The following is a 17437-nucleotide window of genomic DNA, read 5'->3' as shown; positions in this document are numbered from 1 at the left end:
GGCAGTGGGTGCCCACTTCCACTTGTTGTATTGAACAATCATAGGAAAGATAACATGACCATGTCGTTACCTATCCCAGCAAGGTTGGAAAAACAAGTCTTGTTCACACATTCCTCCACGTGTCACAATCCTATTTGATATTAAACCCTTTTTATTTTATTGAATAATATTAAAATGACAAAAATGCCCTATCCCATCCTTGTATTAATGGCCACCCCGCCCAAACGTAAAAGACTTCCCCCCCACTTCAACGTGCTCTTGCCTTTCTATACCCCTTCCTCTATTATTGTCACAAACCAATCAAATCACACTGAATGCTTAGAGAGAGAAAGAGAAATTTAGAGAGAGAAAAAACTTGATAATGGAAGTTGCAGGGCTGAAAAAGGAGGAAAAGATGGTGTTTGAGGAAACTGAACTGAGGCTAGGACTTGGATTGCCAGGGAAAACAACAGAAGTAATAAGGAAGAGAGGTTTTTCTGAAACTGAGAGTGAAAGTGAAACAAACACTGTGGATTTGAAGCTTAATCTTTCTACTAAGGAAGGAGCAACAGATCCACAATTTAAGCCAAAGGAGAAGGCTCTTCTGCTCTCTGATTCTGGTGTCAAGCCTCCTGCTAAGTAAGTTGTTCATTAACCTAAATATTTAAGCATGCGTAAAAATCATAGAATTAATTATTCTAGTTAATTCTTCATTTCTTTTTTTAAACTTTCATTCTATATATGATATCTTTTCCGATCCATAAAATTAATTGGAACATAACTAACATTTACATTAAAAGAAACATAATTTCCTGTGTTCCATTCCTTTGTAATTAATAATTTATATATTGAATGAAATATATATAAATAAAGATATTTCATTGTTTATCATAATGAATTATTTATTGAAAAATTTCCAATTAGTCTTGATGTGTACTCACCCCATAACAATATAGCAAATTTTGAGTCATCTACTTATAACAAATTTATATTTTCTAATTGTCCTTGCCTCTTACTTTTTTCTATAAGTATCCTTACTATTTTTTTTATTTTTTTGGTCAAGTCCTTATTATATACTATTTTTTTTTTTTTGTTGAAGAAAGTCCTTATTATATACTATTGTTATCATAAGACAGAGAAAACAAATAGAAATTTTTTAATTGTGAATTAAATATGGATATTTTTTAAAATAAATTATTAATCCATATAAATTTTAAAATAGTTCTATATTAAAGGACAAGGAAATCTCAAAAACTATCAACTTTATAATAAGGAACTAATACCTACTATATGTTTTTATTGTACAATCATCAACTGTTTTTTTCTTTTTTGAAAAGACAAAATTAATTTCATTGCTAAAATAAATGGTACTGCAAGCTGTACCAAAGCAATACAATCATGAACTGGTCCTTCAAAAACTTGAGGATTTTCTCTTTAACTTTTAGTAATTTAAAATATCCATGTATATACTCAAGCACTTCACTAATTGAACTGTACGTATAGGGCACAAGTGGTAGGGTGGCCACCAGTGCGGTCATTCCGTAAGAACATGTTTGCTGCCCAAAAGAGCAGTGAAGGATCAGAAGAAAGTGAAAAGAAGAATAGCACTAATCCAATAAGCTTTGTGAAAGTTAGCATGGATGGAGCACCTTACCTCCGTAAAGTAGACCTCAAGATGTACAAGAGTTACCCAGAGCTCTCTGATGCCTTAGCCAAAATGTTTAACTCCTTTACCACAGGTAATTTTTTTAACTATAGTAAATTTTAGTATTATTAATATGTTAGATGAGGGATCGAACATTTGAACTCCTTATCATTTCGCTCTTTCACTTCAATTACTTATCAAAAAAAAAATTACGCAGGGGCCAACTACTACCTCTGTCTCTAATTATAAGACTTTTGAGAATTTTTTTGTCCCTTTTTATAAAACTATTTTGCTATTTCTAACTATATTAATTATTTATTTACCTACATACCCTTATTTATTATACATTTTTTTCTTCAATCAACAAAAAATAGCATGTTGAAAATATAAACAAACTATCTCTTTTAAAGGATGAAATTGTAAAAACAATAGTACAATTACAAACAAATTTAATACAAATATCAACTTTCTTAAATCCCGTGATTTTACCAAAAATGTCTTATAAATAAGGATGGATGTACTAATTATTTAACCACAAATTTTATTGTATGTATATTTATAGTAATATGCATGCCTTAATTTTGTCTTAATATTGCATGGCTCATTCATCTATCTACCATGAAAGAATAAATTTAATTTCATAGAAATGGGAACATGAGTATATTAATTCGTGCATGTGAATATACACATGGAAGATCAATATCAAGTATTAATGGTGTGTTCTTTTTTATTTTATATTGAAATTGATTGAAGGAAATTGTGAATCCCAAGGCATTAAGGATTTCATGAATGAGAGTAATAAGTTGATGGATCTATTGAACAGCTCCGACTATGTCCCAACTTATGAAGACAAAGATGGCGACTGGATGCTTGTCGGTGATGTACCATGGGAGTAAGTTTTCAATTCATTCTTCCACTGAATTACTAATTGGTAGTGACCCTTTTTTATTTATTTATTTTAGTTATTGTCTGCAACAATTACACCTACGTACTAATTTCAATCATAATTAAAAAATAAATAAAATTTGGTACAAAAGAACACATTTATTGTTAATTTATAGAAGATCGATCCATAATGAGACAGAGAAACCACGACCACAATATATAGCTAACAAAAACATATTTATTTTCTTTGTGTCGACAGGATGTTTATTGATTCATGCAAGCGTTTACGTATCATGAAAGGAAAGGAAGCCATTGGACTAGGTTAGTATGATCTTAATTAATCTTTTTTTTAACTGCAAATAAAGTTTGTATTGAAGTAAAAATAACTACAATTAATAGTATGCTCATAAATTGGTATTAAGTACAAGAGGTACTCGACTCATTCATAAAACACCACTTAATCACCAAAACAAAGAGATCCCTAAACATCCTTCAAAAAAAAAAAAAAAAAAGAGAGATCTCTAAACAACTTTTTTTTTCAAGAGATCCCTAACTTTCTTTTACTTTAAGATACAATAGATGGAAACATTGTATGATCTTAATTAATCAGTTTCATTATCTTTTTGCTTTTCAAAATAGAAACCTATATAACTCATTTATTTGGTTCAAACAATTTAATTGGCGGTGAAACTCACTTGCTAAGAACAGAGAATAAGGGGTTCGATCATGAGTCTCGTAGAATGTCTCCACAACTTTTAAACATTTGAATTATACTTACGAGACAGTTCTGAATATTCCCTTTACTTATAAAAATATCTTTTACTTGTTAAAAAATGTCTATTTATATTGACATTCTAAGCAAAATAACGGTATTTTCTTTATCATATATGTCAGCACCTAGAGCCATGGAAAAATGCAAGAACAGGAGCTAGCTAGACTAGTCTTTACAGTCCATAACCTGCTCCATGTGATGCCCAGTTGACTTGGCAACTGAAGCAACGTTAAGCTGCAGCAGAAACATATGGACTCATGAGCTAGCTGTTAAAAATATATAGATATAATTTGTGTATGTGTAACATTATATGGTTTGTTATATATTTATTTCAAACAAATTAATTAAGCATTGAGATGTCCAAGTATAAATTATGACCAGAAACGATAATGACTCTAAATTATGTGTTTCTGATGCAAAACTCTATTTATATTTCCTTGTTGTGTGCTTGCATAAGAATAAGTATAATAATGCGCTTGTATGTTGTAACTTAATTTTTTTTTCGTTTTCTTCTTTTCCAAGTTGTCTTTAAATTTTCCTTTCATAATTCATATGCGATTCCTTGTATTAAATTAATGATTTTTTCAATTATTTGTACAATTATAATAGTAATAAAAGTATGTATTTAATTTGCATAGAAATTTGTTTTTGATCTTTTATTGTTAGTTAGGTCAAGAACGTAGCTAGTCCCTAAACATGGTGGAGGTGGATTGATTGGGTGGGGGACAATGCCATGTGCATTTTCAAATAGCATTTATGCATACCCATGGGTATTAGTTTGATTTATTATTTTATTTCCTGAAATAAATAAATAGAGTTTAAATTCCTTGTGTTTACACTACTGAATTATGTTTTTCTAAGTAATGCTTGTGAAATTATAGTCAAACTTGTTTAGTGATAATATAAAGACAAGTGGAGAGTTAAAATTAAGATGATGTTTGTCTAAGTGATGAATATATGTATTATAAAATTTAATATTGTTGGATTAAATGATAGTAGTCTGTATATTCGTCTCATTAGAAGAGTTATATTAGGTTATTTCTCACAAATTAAGAGAAACTATACTTAAATGAAAAACAAATAATAATAATTTTATAATTTTAACTTTATAAATGTAGTCGTCATAATCATAAATATAAAGTGGCGGATAATTGATTAATTAGAATTATGGATGTAGTATTAATTAAAGAAAATACAACGTCAATAAAACAATTAATATTGCATTAAAAAAGATAAATGATATTTTCTCAAAAATATAACTCATATAGTTGTTGCAAAGACATTTAATATGATGAAGCTTGAAGCCAAACCTACAATTTTTCACTTATCAGCGTTTAGTATGCGAGTTTGGCTGCTAAAATCTTTCGGATAAAAAACATAAGTCATAACACTTATTTTGGGACTTACATTTATTTATTTTTGAATATAAAACATTTATTATGAGATAGAGGGAGTAGATAATATCTATAATTTCTACACCATTATAAAATAATTTGATATATAGTAACAGATACAACTAATTCATGAGTCAAATAAGTGGAATTAGGCATAACACAGTTTCAGCTCCTATATTTAACAAGCTCAATTTTTAGCTCAAATTCAACTTAACCAATTGAATTAGTTTAACCAAGTCAGATGTGAACTTAATAGGAAAAACATGTTCCTGATCAAGTTGGAAGATGCATAAATATGGTATGTTTTAATCTTCAATTCTTTGCATATGGTTCGAGTAGGGGCGATTGTTAGATCATTTTTCAATACTTTTTATGGTCTTCTTCAAAAAAAAAAAAAAAATACTTTTTATGGTCAGTGCAAATATTAGGTTGAAACTAAATATAAGATGGTTTTTTGTTCGGCCTTTTTTTTAGTGGATTGTTATTTAGTCTAATGGTAATTAAAGTCAATTAAAGGAAAACATAATTTATACTATTAAAATAAAATCTCTTTTGAATGGACAATTACTAAGTGAAAGGGTATCTACCAAAAGATGCAATTGTGAAGAAAACATGCATACACTTCATTTTAAAAGTTTATAGCGAAAGTCCCACCATCAAGTATTGCAAGGAGAAGGACTCATGAATCCATATAAAAGTTCTTTGACCACTTTGTAGAAGTTTATAGCATTGTGAGAATTTTAATATCCTATAATCCTAAAGTGGTTAATTATATTATCTGCATTTTTTTTTGTTACCAATTATCTACATTTTTTAACCCTGAGAAAACATTATGGTTTTATGGTTACAGAACACGTTTTGGCAACCATAATCTCAAACTAATAGAGTAGGTAGGAAGTGGAGAACGATTTTGAAGTTCCACGTTCCATCTCCATGACGAAGTGCAACCCTACTTTTGCGCAAGTCATAAGACATTTGACACAGAAGCATGCATTGGTAATCTACTTCACTAAATTGCAAACTGATTAAAAAAAAACGGTATTTATAAAGTTGATGTGATTTAAAATTTAGGCATCATAAATCAACTTTTTAAATATCATTTTTGCTTATACTTTATTCAGTAAAAGATACGGTGTAATCACCAAGTCGTAGTATCTTCTGAGGTCCAATTCAAAGAGCACGGCTCTAATTTTGCAGTCTAGATTGGACCATTGAATGATATTCAAAAATTCCCTAGAAGGCAAAGAAAGCAATCATGCAGGGGTCGCTCTTCAAGGGCCCCTAGGGTCCCTTGGGTGTATGCAAGTCCTCAGAGAAAGGGATTGGGATCTGTTTCAATGTTTTGAGATCCGTGAATAAATCTCCAACCTCATTTGGAAGGACTTGGGCTATCAATAGTTGCAAATTGCAATTCAAGCAGACATACAAATCACTATCATTCGTGCAAGATCAAATTGCTCTTGTTAAACAATAAGGATAAGGATTTCAACTGATTTGAGCTCTTACCGGAACTAGAGTAAATATTAATTTAACACCTAATTTCTAATATGTCATTAAAAATGACATAAGTAGAGTTATGATGCCTTTTAATCACTCTTGAGATCAAAGTAGGGAGTGCTTCGATCTCCAAATATGATCCAATGTTGTTTCACGCATTGGTACCATAATAAGTCATCCTTGTATAGAATAGCCTTATAATCTCTCAACAATTTATGCAATTCTCCAAATTGTGGTTATAACAGTCTTCCATTTTCCTGTCAATTCCTTTCAACCTAGCTAGCAATCTTTTGAGAAAGATGATGCAAAATCTGATTGAGTTACATCCATCGACTGTATCCTGAAACTCATCAAATACTTGAGTTCACAAGTACGAGCTACATTTCACAACTCGAAAGGAAAGGTACAGATCAAGGTGTCTAATGTTCAAATGCATGGACATTGAATAGATGGATCAACCCCAACATTCTCAAACACAATTCACCCTTGGTTGTTTCCCAACCCTCAATCTGCTCTTTCCTTCATAAGGATACATATTGAAATCTCCTAATTTAAACCAGGAAACTCCAAACTTCTCTTAAACGCCTCTGTCTAAGTGTCTGGATACTTCGCCTCAACATCGAGATTATGTGAAATGATCGAAGAATGGCACATATATGAAGCATTAGCAATTCTATGGGCATTCACCCTATATCAGTACCCAATTAAATGATATGGTAGTCTAGTAGGGGAATTTTCATAAAATACTTTATTTCATTAAAAATGAGGCATTCGTCCATAGACCATAGTTCATACAAGAGTATTTCTAAACATAAACATTTGTTTAAGATGAGATACAGTTTCATCTAGGGAACCAGTTTGAGAGCCTAAATTGAAAAATTATTACCTGTTTGGTAGCTAAGGGATAATACATGTAATATAACATACAAGATATTGCACATTCTTATGTATAAAATAAAACAAGCTCCAGCCCACCTTCATCACCATACAGAAAAATTAGAATAAGTTTCAAGGGAGATCAGTCCACAAGCACATTACACGGAAGGCTCTCGATCCTCCTTTGCTTTTTTTCAGGTTCAGGGGACTACAAAGAAAAAATAAGAAATAATATTGTATGTTAGATTTTCACATTCAAAATAAAATCGGATTCATGCAAGACTGTAACTATGTACAGAATGACTTGAAAAGACTACCCTAGAAAATCCAATTTTTCTTCTGTGGAGGCTTGAAACAAAACCAGTTCACACAGTAAAGACACAATTGTTTGATGCCATTGATACACAAACTTACTTTAGACTAGATTTAGAGATAGCTACTTAGTAAATATTATTTTTAAAGTTTCCCATCCTAGATAAACACAATATGTTTTTAAAATATGCATAATATAATTTCTTTTAGCTTTACCTCGCCACTAAGTAAATAAGGAACCCGAACCCTTTTGGAGCCATCAGGTAGACGTTTAGAAGGCGAATGGTTATCTATAGCAGGAAAAACATTGCGGACCTACAAACAAATCATAAAGGATATTTTAAATTAGAACCAGGAAAGCCTGGAATAAATATCAAACAAACTAGATCATAATAAATATATTATTCATGCAGAGAAAATTAGTTCAAGGGATCTTGTTCTTCATATCTACAAGCAATCTATAAAGCTAACATCTCAAAGAGAACATTGATTTATTAATTACAGAACACTACTGAAACATGAAAGGACAACCTGACTTTGTTACCTGACTTTGGATAGCCTCGACTAACAAATCCTGACAACCTGTTGCATGAACATTTTCCAAAGTGGGGCACTGAAGCAACAGCCTCTCTGAACCAATTAATAAATGAAAATAATCAATCATACAATTTAAAAGGAAGTCCTGGTAAGTTGCAACAAATTATTTGATAGTTACAAAACAGGAACATGAAGGGGCAAACCTGAATGCAGATTTCTACAAGAATTTAGATTCAGATCATTCAGCTCTGGGCAGTTTAAGTATAGGGCCTGCAAATAATTTTGAAAAGAACTATAAAGATTAGAAGCCTAAAAAAGAATATGCATTAATGGCATCAGTCTAGTGAAAATTGAAACTCACATCCAAGCCGGTGCAACCCCACAAACTGAGTTTCTTTAAACGGCTATGCTTGATGATTAGCTTTTGGTTTATATGCTGTAGATTTGCACTGGATGTTTTCTGTGATTTTCCGTTATTTTCGTCAGCGGTTGGATCTGGGAAATTAGGATCACATATGGTCATGCCACAGTCCATAAGTTCAAGAAGTGGCAATTGAGCTGTAGCAAATTGAATGCCACCTGAAACATGTGAGAGCAGATTAGTATAAACAAACATAATCTAATAATGTGTGAGTTTTGTGAAATAATTGAGGATGTGACAAAAGATTACTTGAGGTCACATTAGGGCAAAGAGCAAGGAGAAGTCTTTTAAGTGTTTCAGGGAATACGTTGCAAATCATTCCAATGCCACTGTCACTTATGCCAGATCTGTTATGACAGCAACCCATCAAACTTGATTTCTTAAACAAAGACATGGTAATTAAAAAAATATGTATTTGAAATATAAGTTCTTATACTAAAACTTTGATTATAATTTATCTATGGTATTGAGTTCCATCACGCTTCTTTTGTCTCCAAGGCAAATACATTTTAAAAACTTCAACGTCAATAAGAATCGGTACAGATTCATACCCACTGAGGTCAAGCAACTCTAGATTTGGATAGCTTGAGGCAATTGCAGCAACAGATGCATCAGTTAATTCAGATCCAAGAACAAGAGAAAGCATTCGCAGCCCCCTGATTAATTGTATATTTGGACAGAATTTCATTAATATCTTCAACTGAGTGGGATGTTAGTAGCATTAACTCATTTCTTAAAAACAGAAGAAAGCACAATTAAGAAAGACATTTTCACTGATTATGCACACCATGAGTTTCGGATAAATATATATCCTTTAGTCCAACAGTTAAAAGATCGGAATTTCGGATACTCATAACTTTGGGAATAAAATCAAGTTTTTATCAATGCCTAATTTTTATTAGTGTGTATTCATGTTGAGCATTGTAGTTAAAATAATTGGTATCATATTATTTCACAGACACCGCATTTGGCAGGCAGTATAAAATTCGACATGATCCTATGTTTGGTCTTTTACAATGGTTGGTTCATACAAAAGATAGCGCAAATACATAGAAAAAGAAAGTTAAAAACATTATAAATTCATAGAAACAGAAAGTTCAAAACATCATAGACTACAAACTTTTATAACAGATGGAATTGCAACACATGTGGCTAATGCCAATAACAACATGAAAACAGACAATAAATTGCCAAATAAAAGGCAAACCTCAATTGAGCAGCACTAAGAGCAAGCACAGCAGCATGAGAAAGCCGCATTGAAGCTATATGGATGTTTTGTAATTTCAAGCAACTTCTTCCCAATCCTTCAATCATAGTTATGAGGTCAGTGCTGGCATTTTCTTGGCAAGAAAATTCAAGTGAAATCTCTCTCAGCTGCGGACAGTTAAATACCTACAATTTAAAAGCATTGGTTAGCAACTAGGATTCAATATGAATGCAATCTCATGGTATAATCAATATCAATCACATCACATTAAAGAACAACAAAGAAAGATAATATTCACCATCTTAGACAGAGAGTGCAGATCAGATAGCCAAAGTGTAGACAAACTAGATGAAGAGAGGACAAAACCCCCTAGATTAGAACAACCTTCCATCTTGAGGCTTTTGAGGTTTCTTTTGTCAGCAACAAATCGGCCTAGTTCATCCCTGCATTATCATAGTTGAACAACATATAAAGCTAATCAGCAGAAAGCATTATTCTTTACTTGACCATGCATATATGCTAATAATGTAAGCTCTAGCTGCACACGAAGGCTTTAGCAGCTAGGCGTTTAAAGAAATTAAACAGAAATCTGAAGAAAAAAATATCTGAAATTTAAATCTTCCGTGGGACAAAACAAAAGTTGCACCTCTGCTGATGAAGGCAAAGTTACAATCTATAACATGGCAATACACCATCAGGATTTCATCCATTTACATCATGGCATTTGAACGATAAACAACATTTAACCAATTAATAATGCCAAACACGGATCTAAAATCTATGAATCATACAAGAAATAATTAGTCATTGTGTCTTGACTAAACAACTTACTTGCCTCACTTTCACATTGTATAAAATTAAATTAGATCCAACATTAATTGCATACTTAGATGTTCAACAACCGAAAACTCATTACACATAGAAGCAGCAAAAAAAAGGGTTTCAAAAATTAAAAGACAAGAGCGTGAGTAATACCCATTGATCCGATTGGTTGCGGTGTCAAAGACTGAGATCTCCATAGATTCCAGATTAGGGCATGAAAAAGCAATGCAAGCCAGCATCGTTGAATCAAAATCACTGCAACATGAAACAAATCGGATTCATAACATAAATAATACAGTACAAATCTTAGAAGATATGAATAATACAGTAAAAATCTTAGAACATAAATAATACAATACAAATTTTTTCAAACAAATCAGATTCACAATCTCATTTATAAGATCCAATTTTTTTCATCATCCTTTTATAACCAAACCAATTAATTAATAAATTGAGATTCAGATTATACCTATTTTTTTGTGCATCGATCTTCAGAAATCAACACACATATTTCAATTTACGCATGCATTATATAATTTTACAATACTAAACCATTAATTCATGATTAAATTAGTCAATGTTATATAATTCATCAATTAATCTTATTCTTAACGTGGATCTGGAAAATTTCACACCTTTCCATTCTAAGCGAAAGCCTCAAAATCCCAGGACATTTCTGCAGCATCGACGCAACAAATCCAACATGAACCTTCACCGGAACCCTAAGCTTCAACTCCTCCGTCGCTTTCCACAGCTTCCTCGCCGTCTCCCTCCATCCCTTACACACCTTCGCCGCCGATAACAATCCCGCCGGCGGTAACCTCCTCAAAACCTCCCATCGTAAATTCCCAGGCAAACCGCTCGAATCAATCTCCACATCTAGATCTGGTTCTAGATCTAGTTCCAGATCCAACAAATCTCCATCTCCATCTCCATCACCATCACCAAACGCTTTATCGTCAAGCCTCAACAGATCAAGTCCAGTGCCTCGATCGTCAAGACCGTCAAACGAAAGCGCTCGCCGGAGATTCGACGGTGGTTGACGAATCACCGAGACCGCAGACGGTACAGAAACGATAGATAACGATGAATCTACCGGCGTGGTGGTGGTGGTTGTGGTGGAAACTGGCGTTTTGATATTACAGTTATGTCCTTTTTTGGGAAGGCCACAACGTCCACAATTGTAACTACCACGTTTCTTTCCTTTTTTTGTATCGGAACTTTCAGCGGTGTCGCCGCCGCGTGAAGATTGCGACGCGGCGGCGTTAATTGAGTGTTGCATTGTGAAGAACGAGAGAAAGAAAAATGAGAGTGCGAATGTGTTTTAATAAAAATATAAGAAGAACCAACGCGGGAGAGTTCGCGCGCTTTTGGTATTGTTTTTGACGCTAAAAATATTTAATTTTTCAGATTTTTGATTTTTTAAAAAATGTGAATTTTGTGTTTCGTTTTATAGAGGGAGAAACACGTGCCTGATGACGCGGGAGTTGTTGTTCTCATCGGAGAAGAAAATCTTTTTTTATGTTATTTTTATTTTTAAGGAAATCGTTTTATGTTTTTGAAAATATCTTCTTTTTCTTTTGAACGGTATAATCACAACGTATCATTTATCATACTTACTCTAAAAGCCAATTAGGTCAAGCAATTGGCTTAGCCCTAATTTTCTATGCCAATTTCCCTCCAAAGTACTTAATCAAAGAGTGCTTTGCAAGCTAATGGGGACTCATTAAATGTTGGTGTGTGTTGCAAGCTTTTGGTATCTCATTAAATGCTTATTCCAAATTTTGAAATTTGATTTTCCCTCCTATATGCACATGTCATCTAAAGTGATTTACCAAGCTTACCAATTAAGCCACACGACAGCAATAAATGCAGCTGCTAACTGTCCATTTGCCTCCTATTTCAATATGACCTTCCAGCTGCCATAAAATTTGAATATGTTGGAGACTTTTACGGTGAGTTTCCTTTGTTGACTTGGGGGCTTCAAATTTCATCGCCAAACAACTCAATTGAGAGAGAGACCTGCAATCGCAAATCGGTTTCAATTTCGATTGATGATTTTGGTTTTTGATTCTTTTCCTACAATCCCCTTTTTATATTCGATTTGACACTTGCTTCTGTTTTGTGACAAGGAGGCTATTGATAGTCTTGGAAATCTTCTGCTCCTGCTTCTTCTTTTTCTATTCCTAACCTTTTCGTAAGTTTTCACTTCTTTCACTGTTTATTTCCTTCAATATTTGTTGCATTTGAAGTATATCTTTGTCCACACCATACCTACATGTTATTTCCTGCTTCCAGTTCTTTTCTTTTAATTTCATATGTATACCTAGAAAAAATTAATTTAATTAGAGTCTAATTTTTCAATAAAAATTGTAATTTGCGGGGGAAATTGATTTTTGAGTATAATTTTAATTCATTTTATTCTTTTAGTTCCTGGTGATTATATTTAGGTTTGTTGTTCCTTGAAAGGGATTTTGTATTGCATTGTCATCTATATTTTGCTATTATTTCTTATGCTGAGGGTTGCATATTGAGTTCTATTGTTCTGAGAAATTGAGTTCTGTTTTCCAGATTGTTGTTAAAGGAGTTTTACTTGGGGGTTTCTATATTTGATTTGTATATGTTGGAGACTTTTACGGTGAGTTTCCTTTGTTGATTTGTAGCATACTTTGCTTTTTTTTATTAGTTGATTTCTCATCTAAAACAGATTTTACAGTTGTGTACTATAGTGACTGAAAATTGAAGTAGTCCATTGATAGACGATTTCATAAAATTATTGCTTGAGTTTTACTCTATCTTTCACTCATGAATTTTTTGTTTGGAATATGCGTGTATATTGAAAATTGATGCTTCAGTTTAACTTTATCTTTCCCTGTCACCAATTTTAATCTGTCAACATTTCTTTTCTGAGGCATTTGTGTGTAAAAATAAATAAAAATGGAAGGAACTGTAGTTTGAATGGCGCATATAGAGGCTTATGATGGTGTCTGAAGCTTTGTGGTGTACTTACAGAGACTATTCAACCAATCAAAGCTAAGACACAAAAGAATTGAGTAAAATTTTCTAAGATCATCGAGTTTATATAATTTATACACAACTCTTGAGCAACATTGCAATTAGGAAAGGTAATTGGCTGGCTATACCAATCAATACTGAAACTTGAATTCTACAATTAACATGTTTAGTTAGAAGTTAGTTGCTCTCCAAGCAGTTGTGATGGCCACGAATCTGCTGGTGTGCGATACCTGACATATTGCTTATTGGTAACAGGTGTAGGTTTTGGCGTGATTTCAGTAACATATGGAGCTGGGAATGTGGCTTGAAGATTCGAACGAAAGGGGACACCTGAAACAACAGTTCCTTGCTTATTTATTCAAATACTGATTATAGATGTTTCATAAAAGCCTATGCATGTAGAGAAGGTTCTGAAAGGCCTTTGATCACTAAAGTTAGAGCTGCTCAGTTGCAGGCTCAGGTTGCGAATATGGCTTCTAGGAATCATCATTATTGTGTGTACATATGTGTTTGCAGTATGTCTGGTGTAAATGTTCATAATGTTGGGGTTTATTTGGTAGTGTATGACATCCCCATATGTAACAAATGATTTGGTCTCTTCATTTGTTTTTACTGTTTTCTTATGGTGTTTGCTTATATTGATTTTTGTTTTTTTGGGTGTTTGCTTATGTTGAATTTTTTTTATTTGATTGCATGATGATATCTATGAAGATTGTAGCTTAATGTTGAAAAAGAAAAGCAAAAAAAACTGAGTTTTGATCAAGAAAGAGCTTTGGAAAAGAGCTTTAAGTTTAACAACAAGCTAGCGCAAGTGTCCTGTTCTGCAAGGAAAAAAAATACAAGATCAAGCAAGATAGGAGTGACTCTGGTGTTCTAAAGTCCAGCTTCGATGTTCTTAAGTTTGATTATAATATTATCAATCACTTTGATTGCTTTAACAAATAACTAAGTTGAATTACACTCCGTCCGTTATGCGAATCATCTTACGTTTAGTTTTTTTTTTTTTTTTTGTCTTTGTGGACTGCAATTTAGAGAGTTAATGCACATTATTTGAAGGATAAATTAATAGTTTTTTTTTTCTTCTTTCATATCCATAAAATGTTAAACATAAGTTTATAGTTTTGCTTTAAAAAAAATAGGAATTTATAGTTTTAATTTAGTTTTACTTCAGTTGTGTGAAAAAAAGTAACATGTTACGGATGTGATAATCTTTAACTTAAATTACTCATGTTAAACATGTTGACTAGAATAATGAATAAAATGATCGGATCGAAGCTAGAATTATGACAGAAAAAGTATTGACAATCTTGGTGCAAGCTTTTACATTGTTATCATTGTCGTACAAGTGAACATGTTTTTAGATTTTTATATGAGTTATATTAACTATATATGTTTACATTGTTGCGACTTATTCGTTTAACTTCTGCTCGGTAGGACCCGTGCGGTAGCACGGGTCAAAGAGTCTAGTTTATTATTTATTTGACAAAGATTTTATGGCCTTGAATGAGATTAAAATGGTTTGGTTTTTCGGATTTGGTGATTAATTGTTTTCCATGGAAAAATTAAAACTTTTTCTCTCTTTCTATATTCATTTAGGCGAGATGTACATGTTCATTCTTCTTTATACGATACATAAAGATGTTAAATAACGTTTCGTAATTCAGTGTACAAAGGTGGTAAATAACGTCTCTTAGAGATGGCTTAGATGGTAAAAAGACAGCGGTTGTCGTGTTTGAACATGCAACTCCGCATTTTGTTTAGCTAATGTGAACGTGTTTTGCCGCTCTACTCTTTTAAATAAAATAAAAAAATGGTGTATGATAGAAGGTATATTTGTTCGTTCTTAATGATTAAATTTTATACATTGACGTTTTAAAACTTGTACACTATCTACAAATCACAATCATTCATATGTGTAACTTTATAAATAGTTATACGTAAAGTTAATGGTATATATGAGTTCGTCCTTTTATATTCGATGCTAATTCGCGAAATCACCTCCTGGGTATACTTAAAGTTCCATATATTAAACCAAATAAACACTATTAATATGTTTTAATCGAATTTTAGTTTAAGAGTGTAAACTCGTCTCATGAAATTTATTTATACAATCATCCAATCAAATTTTCAATTTTAATTATTATGTTACTTTCTTGTACTGCTTTATAAAATATCTCCATAAACATCGATATGGTGATATATAATTGAATAAATACATATAAATATCTTAAATTGTTAGTAAATGGTATTTTTTCATTCTAGTAAATGGTTTTCAAACTTATTAATTATTTGGTCAAAATTACATTTTTCTAAATTTTAATTGATTGATTATTGGGTATGTTTTTCAATGCAATGCTAATTTAATACAAATCATTATTATAAACAAACAGTAAAATATTTAACACTTTAATATTTTAATTTGTGTAATAATATCTAAATCTTATAAACATGTGTATGCTGATGTATGTGCTTAAATTCAAACAGGAAGAAAAAAAATGTGTGCTTGAATGGTTTGTATGAAACAAAGATTTTATGTCCTTGAATGGGATTAAAATGGTTGGTTTTTAGGATTTGGTGATTAATGGTTTTCCATGGAAAAATTAAACTTTCTCTCTTTCTATTTTTATTTGAGTGCAATGTACATTTTTATTCTTCTTTATACGATATAAAGATGTTAAATAACGTTTCGTAGTTTGGTACACAAAGATGATAAATAATGTCTCGAAGAGATGGTTTAGATAGTAAAAACACAGCGGTTGTCGAGTTTGAACATGCAAGTCCGATTTTTTTTTGTACTTAATGTGAATGTGTCTTGTAGCTCGACTCTTTTAAATATTAAATAAAAAATGGCATACGATAGAAGGAATATTTGTTCGTTCTTAATGATTAAATTTCATACACTGATGATTTAAAAACTTTTCACTATCTACAAAACATAATCATTTGCATCCTCCGATCACTATTATAAGCAAAAGGCTTGAATGTATTGATGAAAGCCTTGGTTGAGACACATACCTTTACGGGGTATAGGGTGGGTGGCGCTAATTCGGTGGTTGTGTCGCATTTACAGTTTTCTGATGATACACTATTAATTGGGAACAAAAGTTGGGCTAATGTTCGTGCAATGCGGGCTGGTCTTGTCTTGTTTGAGGCTATGTCTGGCCTGAAAGTAAACTACCATAAAAGCTCTCTGGTTGGGGTCAATATTAATGCCTCTTGGTTGTCTGAAGTGGCTTCTGTGTTGGGATGCAAAGTGGGTAAAGTGTCGTTCCTCTATTTGGGTCTTTCGATTGGAGGCGATCTGAGCCGGTTATTATTTTGGGATCCTGTTGTTAATCAAATTAAAACTAGATTGTCTGGTTGTCATAGTCGATTCCTTTCTTTTGGTGGTCGTTTGATCCTTCACAAATCTGTCCTGACTGCACTTTCTTTCAATGCACTTTCCTTTTTCAAAGCTCTGTCAGGTATAATCTCTTCCATTGAATCTTTGTTAAATAAATTTCTTTTTTTTTTGGGAGGGGGGGGAGTGAGGACAAAAGAAAAATATCTTGGATTGGTTGAGGAAGGAGTACAGAGGGATGAGTGTCAGAAGGTTGAGGAAGTTTAACATTGCTTTGTTGGGGAAATGGTGTTGGAGGTTGTTACTAGAGAGAGGGAGAGGGGTTGTGGTGCAAGGTGTTGGTGGCTAGGTATGGTGTGGAGGATGGAGGTTTGGAGGATGGGGGCCGGAGTTGTTATTCTTGGTGGCGGGAGATGGTGAGGATCAGAGACGGGATAGGCGAGGGTGGTGAGGGGTGGTTTGCGTCGTGTGTTAGGAGAAGGGTGGGGGATGGAGCCGATACTAATTTTTGGCGTGATTGTTGGTGTGGTAATGTTCTGCTGTGTGTGCGTTTTAGGCGGCTATATGACTTGGCTGTCAACAAAGTAGTCATGGTAAGGAACATGTTCTTGTTGGGTGTGGAGGTAGGAGGGGAGGCGTGGCAGTGGCGCCAACGTCTGTGGGCTTGGGAGGAAGAGTTGGTAAAGGAGTGTAGGGAACTTTTATTCACAGTTACCTTGCAGGATTTTTCTTCTG

At 32.9% G+C, this 17437-nt stretch overlaps 2 protein-coding genes and 1 long non-coding RNA gene across 4 annotated transcripts; 2 read left to right on the top strand and 1 right to left on the bottom strand.

Annotated features, from left to right (window-relative positions):
* The first annotated feature begins 232 nt into the window (after window positions 1–232).
* On the top strand, window positions 233–3775 carry LOC146956454 (auxin-induced protein AUX28-like). Its single transcript, XM_085728947.1, has 5 exons — window positions 233–618; window positions 1483–1718; window positions 2378–2516; window positions 2769–2830; window positions 3404–3775. Exons 1-5 carry the CDS (start codon window positions 362–364, stop codon window positions 3439–3441), a joined length of 732 nt encoding a protein of 243 aa, XP_085585073.1. The 5' UTR covers window positions 233–361; the 3' UTR covers window positions 3442–3775.
* Window positions 3776–6905: 3130 nt separating this feature from the next.
* Window positions 6906–11632, bottom strand: FBL17 (RNI-like superfamily protein). Its single transcript, XM_085728937.1, has 11 exons — window positions 10983–11632; window positions 10501–10602; window positions 9824–9968; window positions 9526–9710; window positions 8870–8974; window positions 8568–8665; window positions 8259–8476; window positions 8101–8167; window positions 7905–7990; window positions 7577–7675; window positions 6906–7256 (listed from the first exon to the last, which is right to left on the bottom strand). Exons 1-11 carry the CDS (start codon window positions 11627–11629, stop codon window positions 7191–7193), a joined length of 1818 nt encoding a protein of 605 aa, XP_085585063.1. The 5' UTR covers window positions 11630–11632; the 3' UTR covers window positions 6906–7190.
* Window positions 11633–12405: 773 nt separating this feature from the next.
* On the top strand, window positions 12406–13985 carry LOC146956452 (uncharacterized). 2 transcript variants are annotated; one of them, XR_015020172.1, is made up of 4 exons: window positions 12406–12544; window positions 12919–12985; window positions 13360–13472; window positions 13618–13646. It is a non-coding gene; the product is annotated as an uncharacterized LOC146956452 (long non-coding RNA). The 2 variants fall into 2 exon arrangements; XR_015020171.1 differs by lacking the exon at window positions 13360–13472 and having other exon boundaries at window positions 13618–13985.
* Window positions 13986–17437: the final 3452 nt, after the last annotated feature.

This window comes from Medicago sativa, chromosome 1, assembly GCF_051527215.1.
Source record: "Medicago sativa cultivar Bolivia chromosome 1, Bolivia_mono, whole genome shotgun sequence".
In the NCBI taxonomy this organism is placed as follows: domain Eukaryota; kingdom Viridiplantae; phylum Streptophyta; class Magnoliopsida; order Fabales; family Fabaceae; genus Medicago; species Medicago sativa.
This window is presented reverse-complemented; position numbering and strand designations above follow the sequence as displayed.

Bases quoted from the DNA above. Each gene is read 5' to 3' on its own strand.
- LOC146956454 (XM_085728947.1), top strand. From the start codon at position 362: ATGGAAGTTGCAGGGCTGAAAAAGGAGGAAAAGATGGTGTTTGAGGAA. The intron at 619-1,482 runs GTAAGTTGTTCA...CTGTACGTATAG, and splicing joins GGTGTCAAGCCTCCTGCTAA to GGCACAAGTGGTAGGGTGGC. The intron at 2,517-2,768 runs GTAAGTTTTCAA...TTGTGTCGACAG, and splicing joins GTCGGTGATGTACCATGGGA to GATGTTTATTGATTCATGCA.
- FBL17 (XM_085728937.1), bottom strand. From the start codon at position 11,629: ATGCAACACTCAATTAACGCCGCCGCGTCGCAATCTTCACGCGGCGGC. The intron at 8,168-8,258 runs GTGAGTTTCAAT...AATTATTTGCAG, and splicing joins GGGGTTGCACCGGCTTGGAT to GCCCTATACTTAAACTGCCC. The intron at 7,257-7,576 runs GTAAAGCTAAAA...TTTTCTTTGTAG, and splicing joins CTTATTTACTTAGTGGCGAG to TCCCCTGAACCTGAAAAAAA.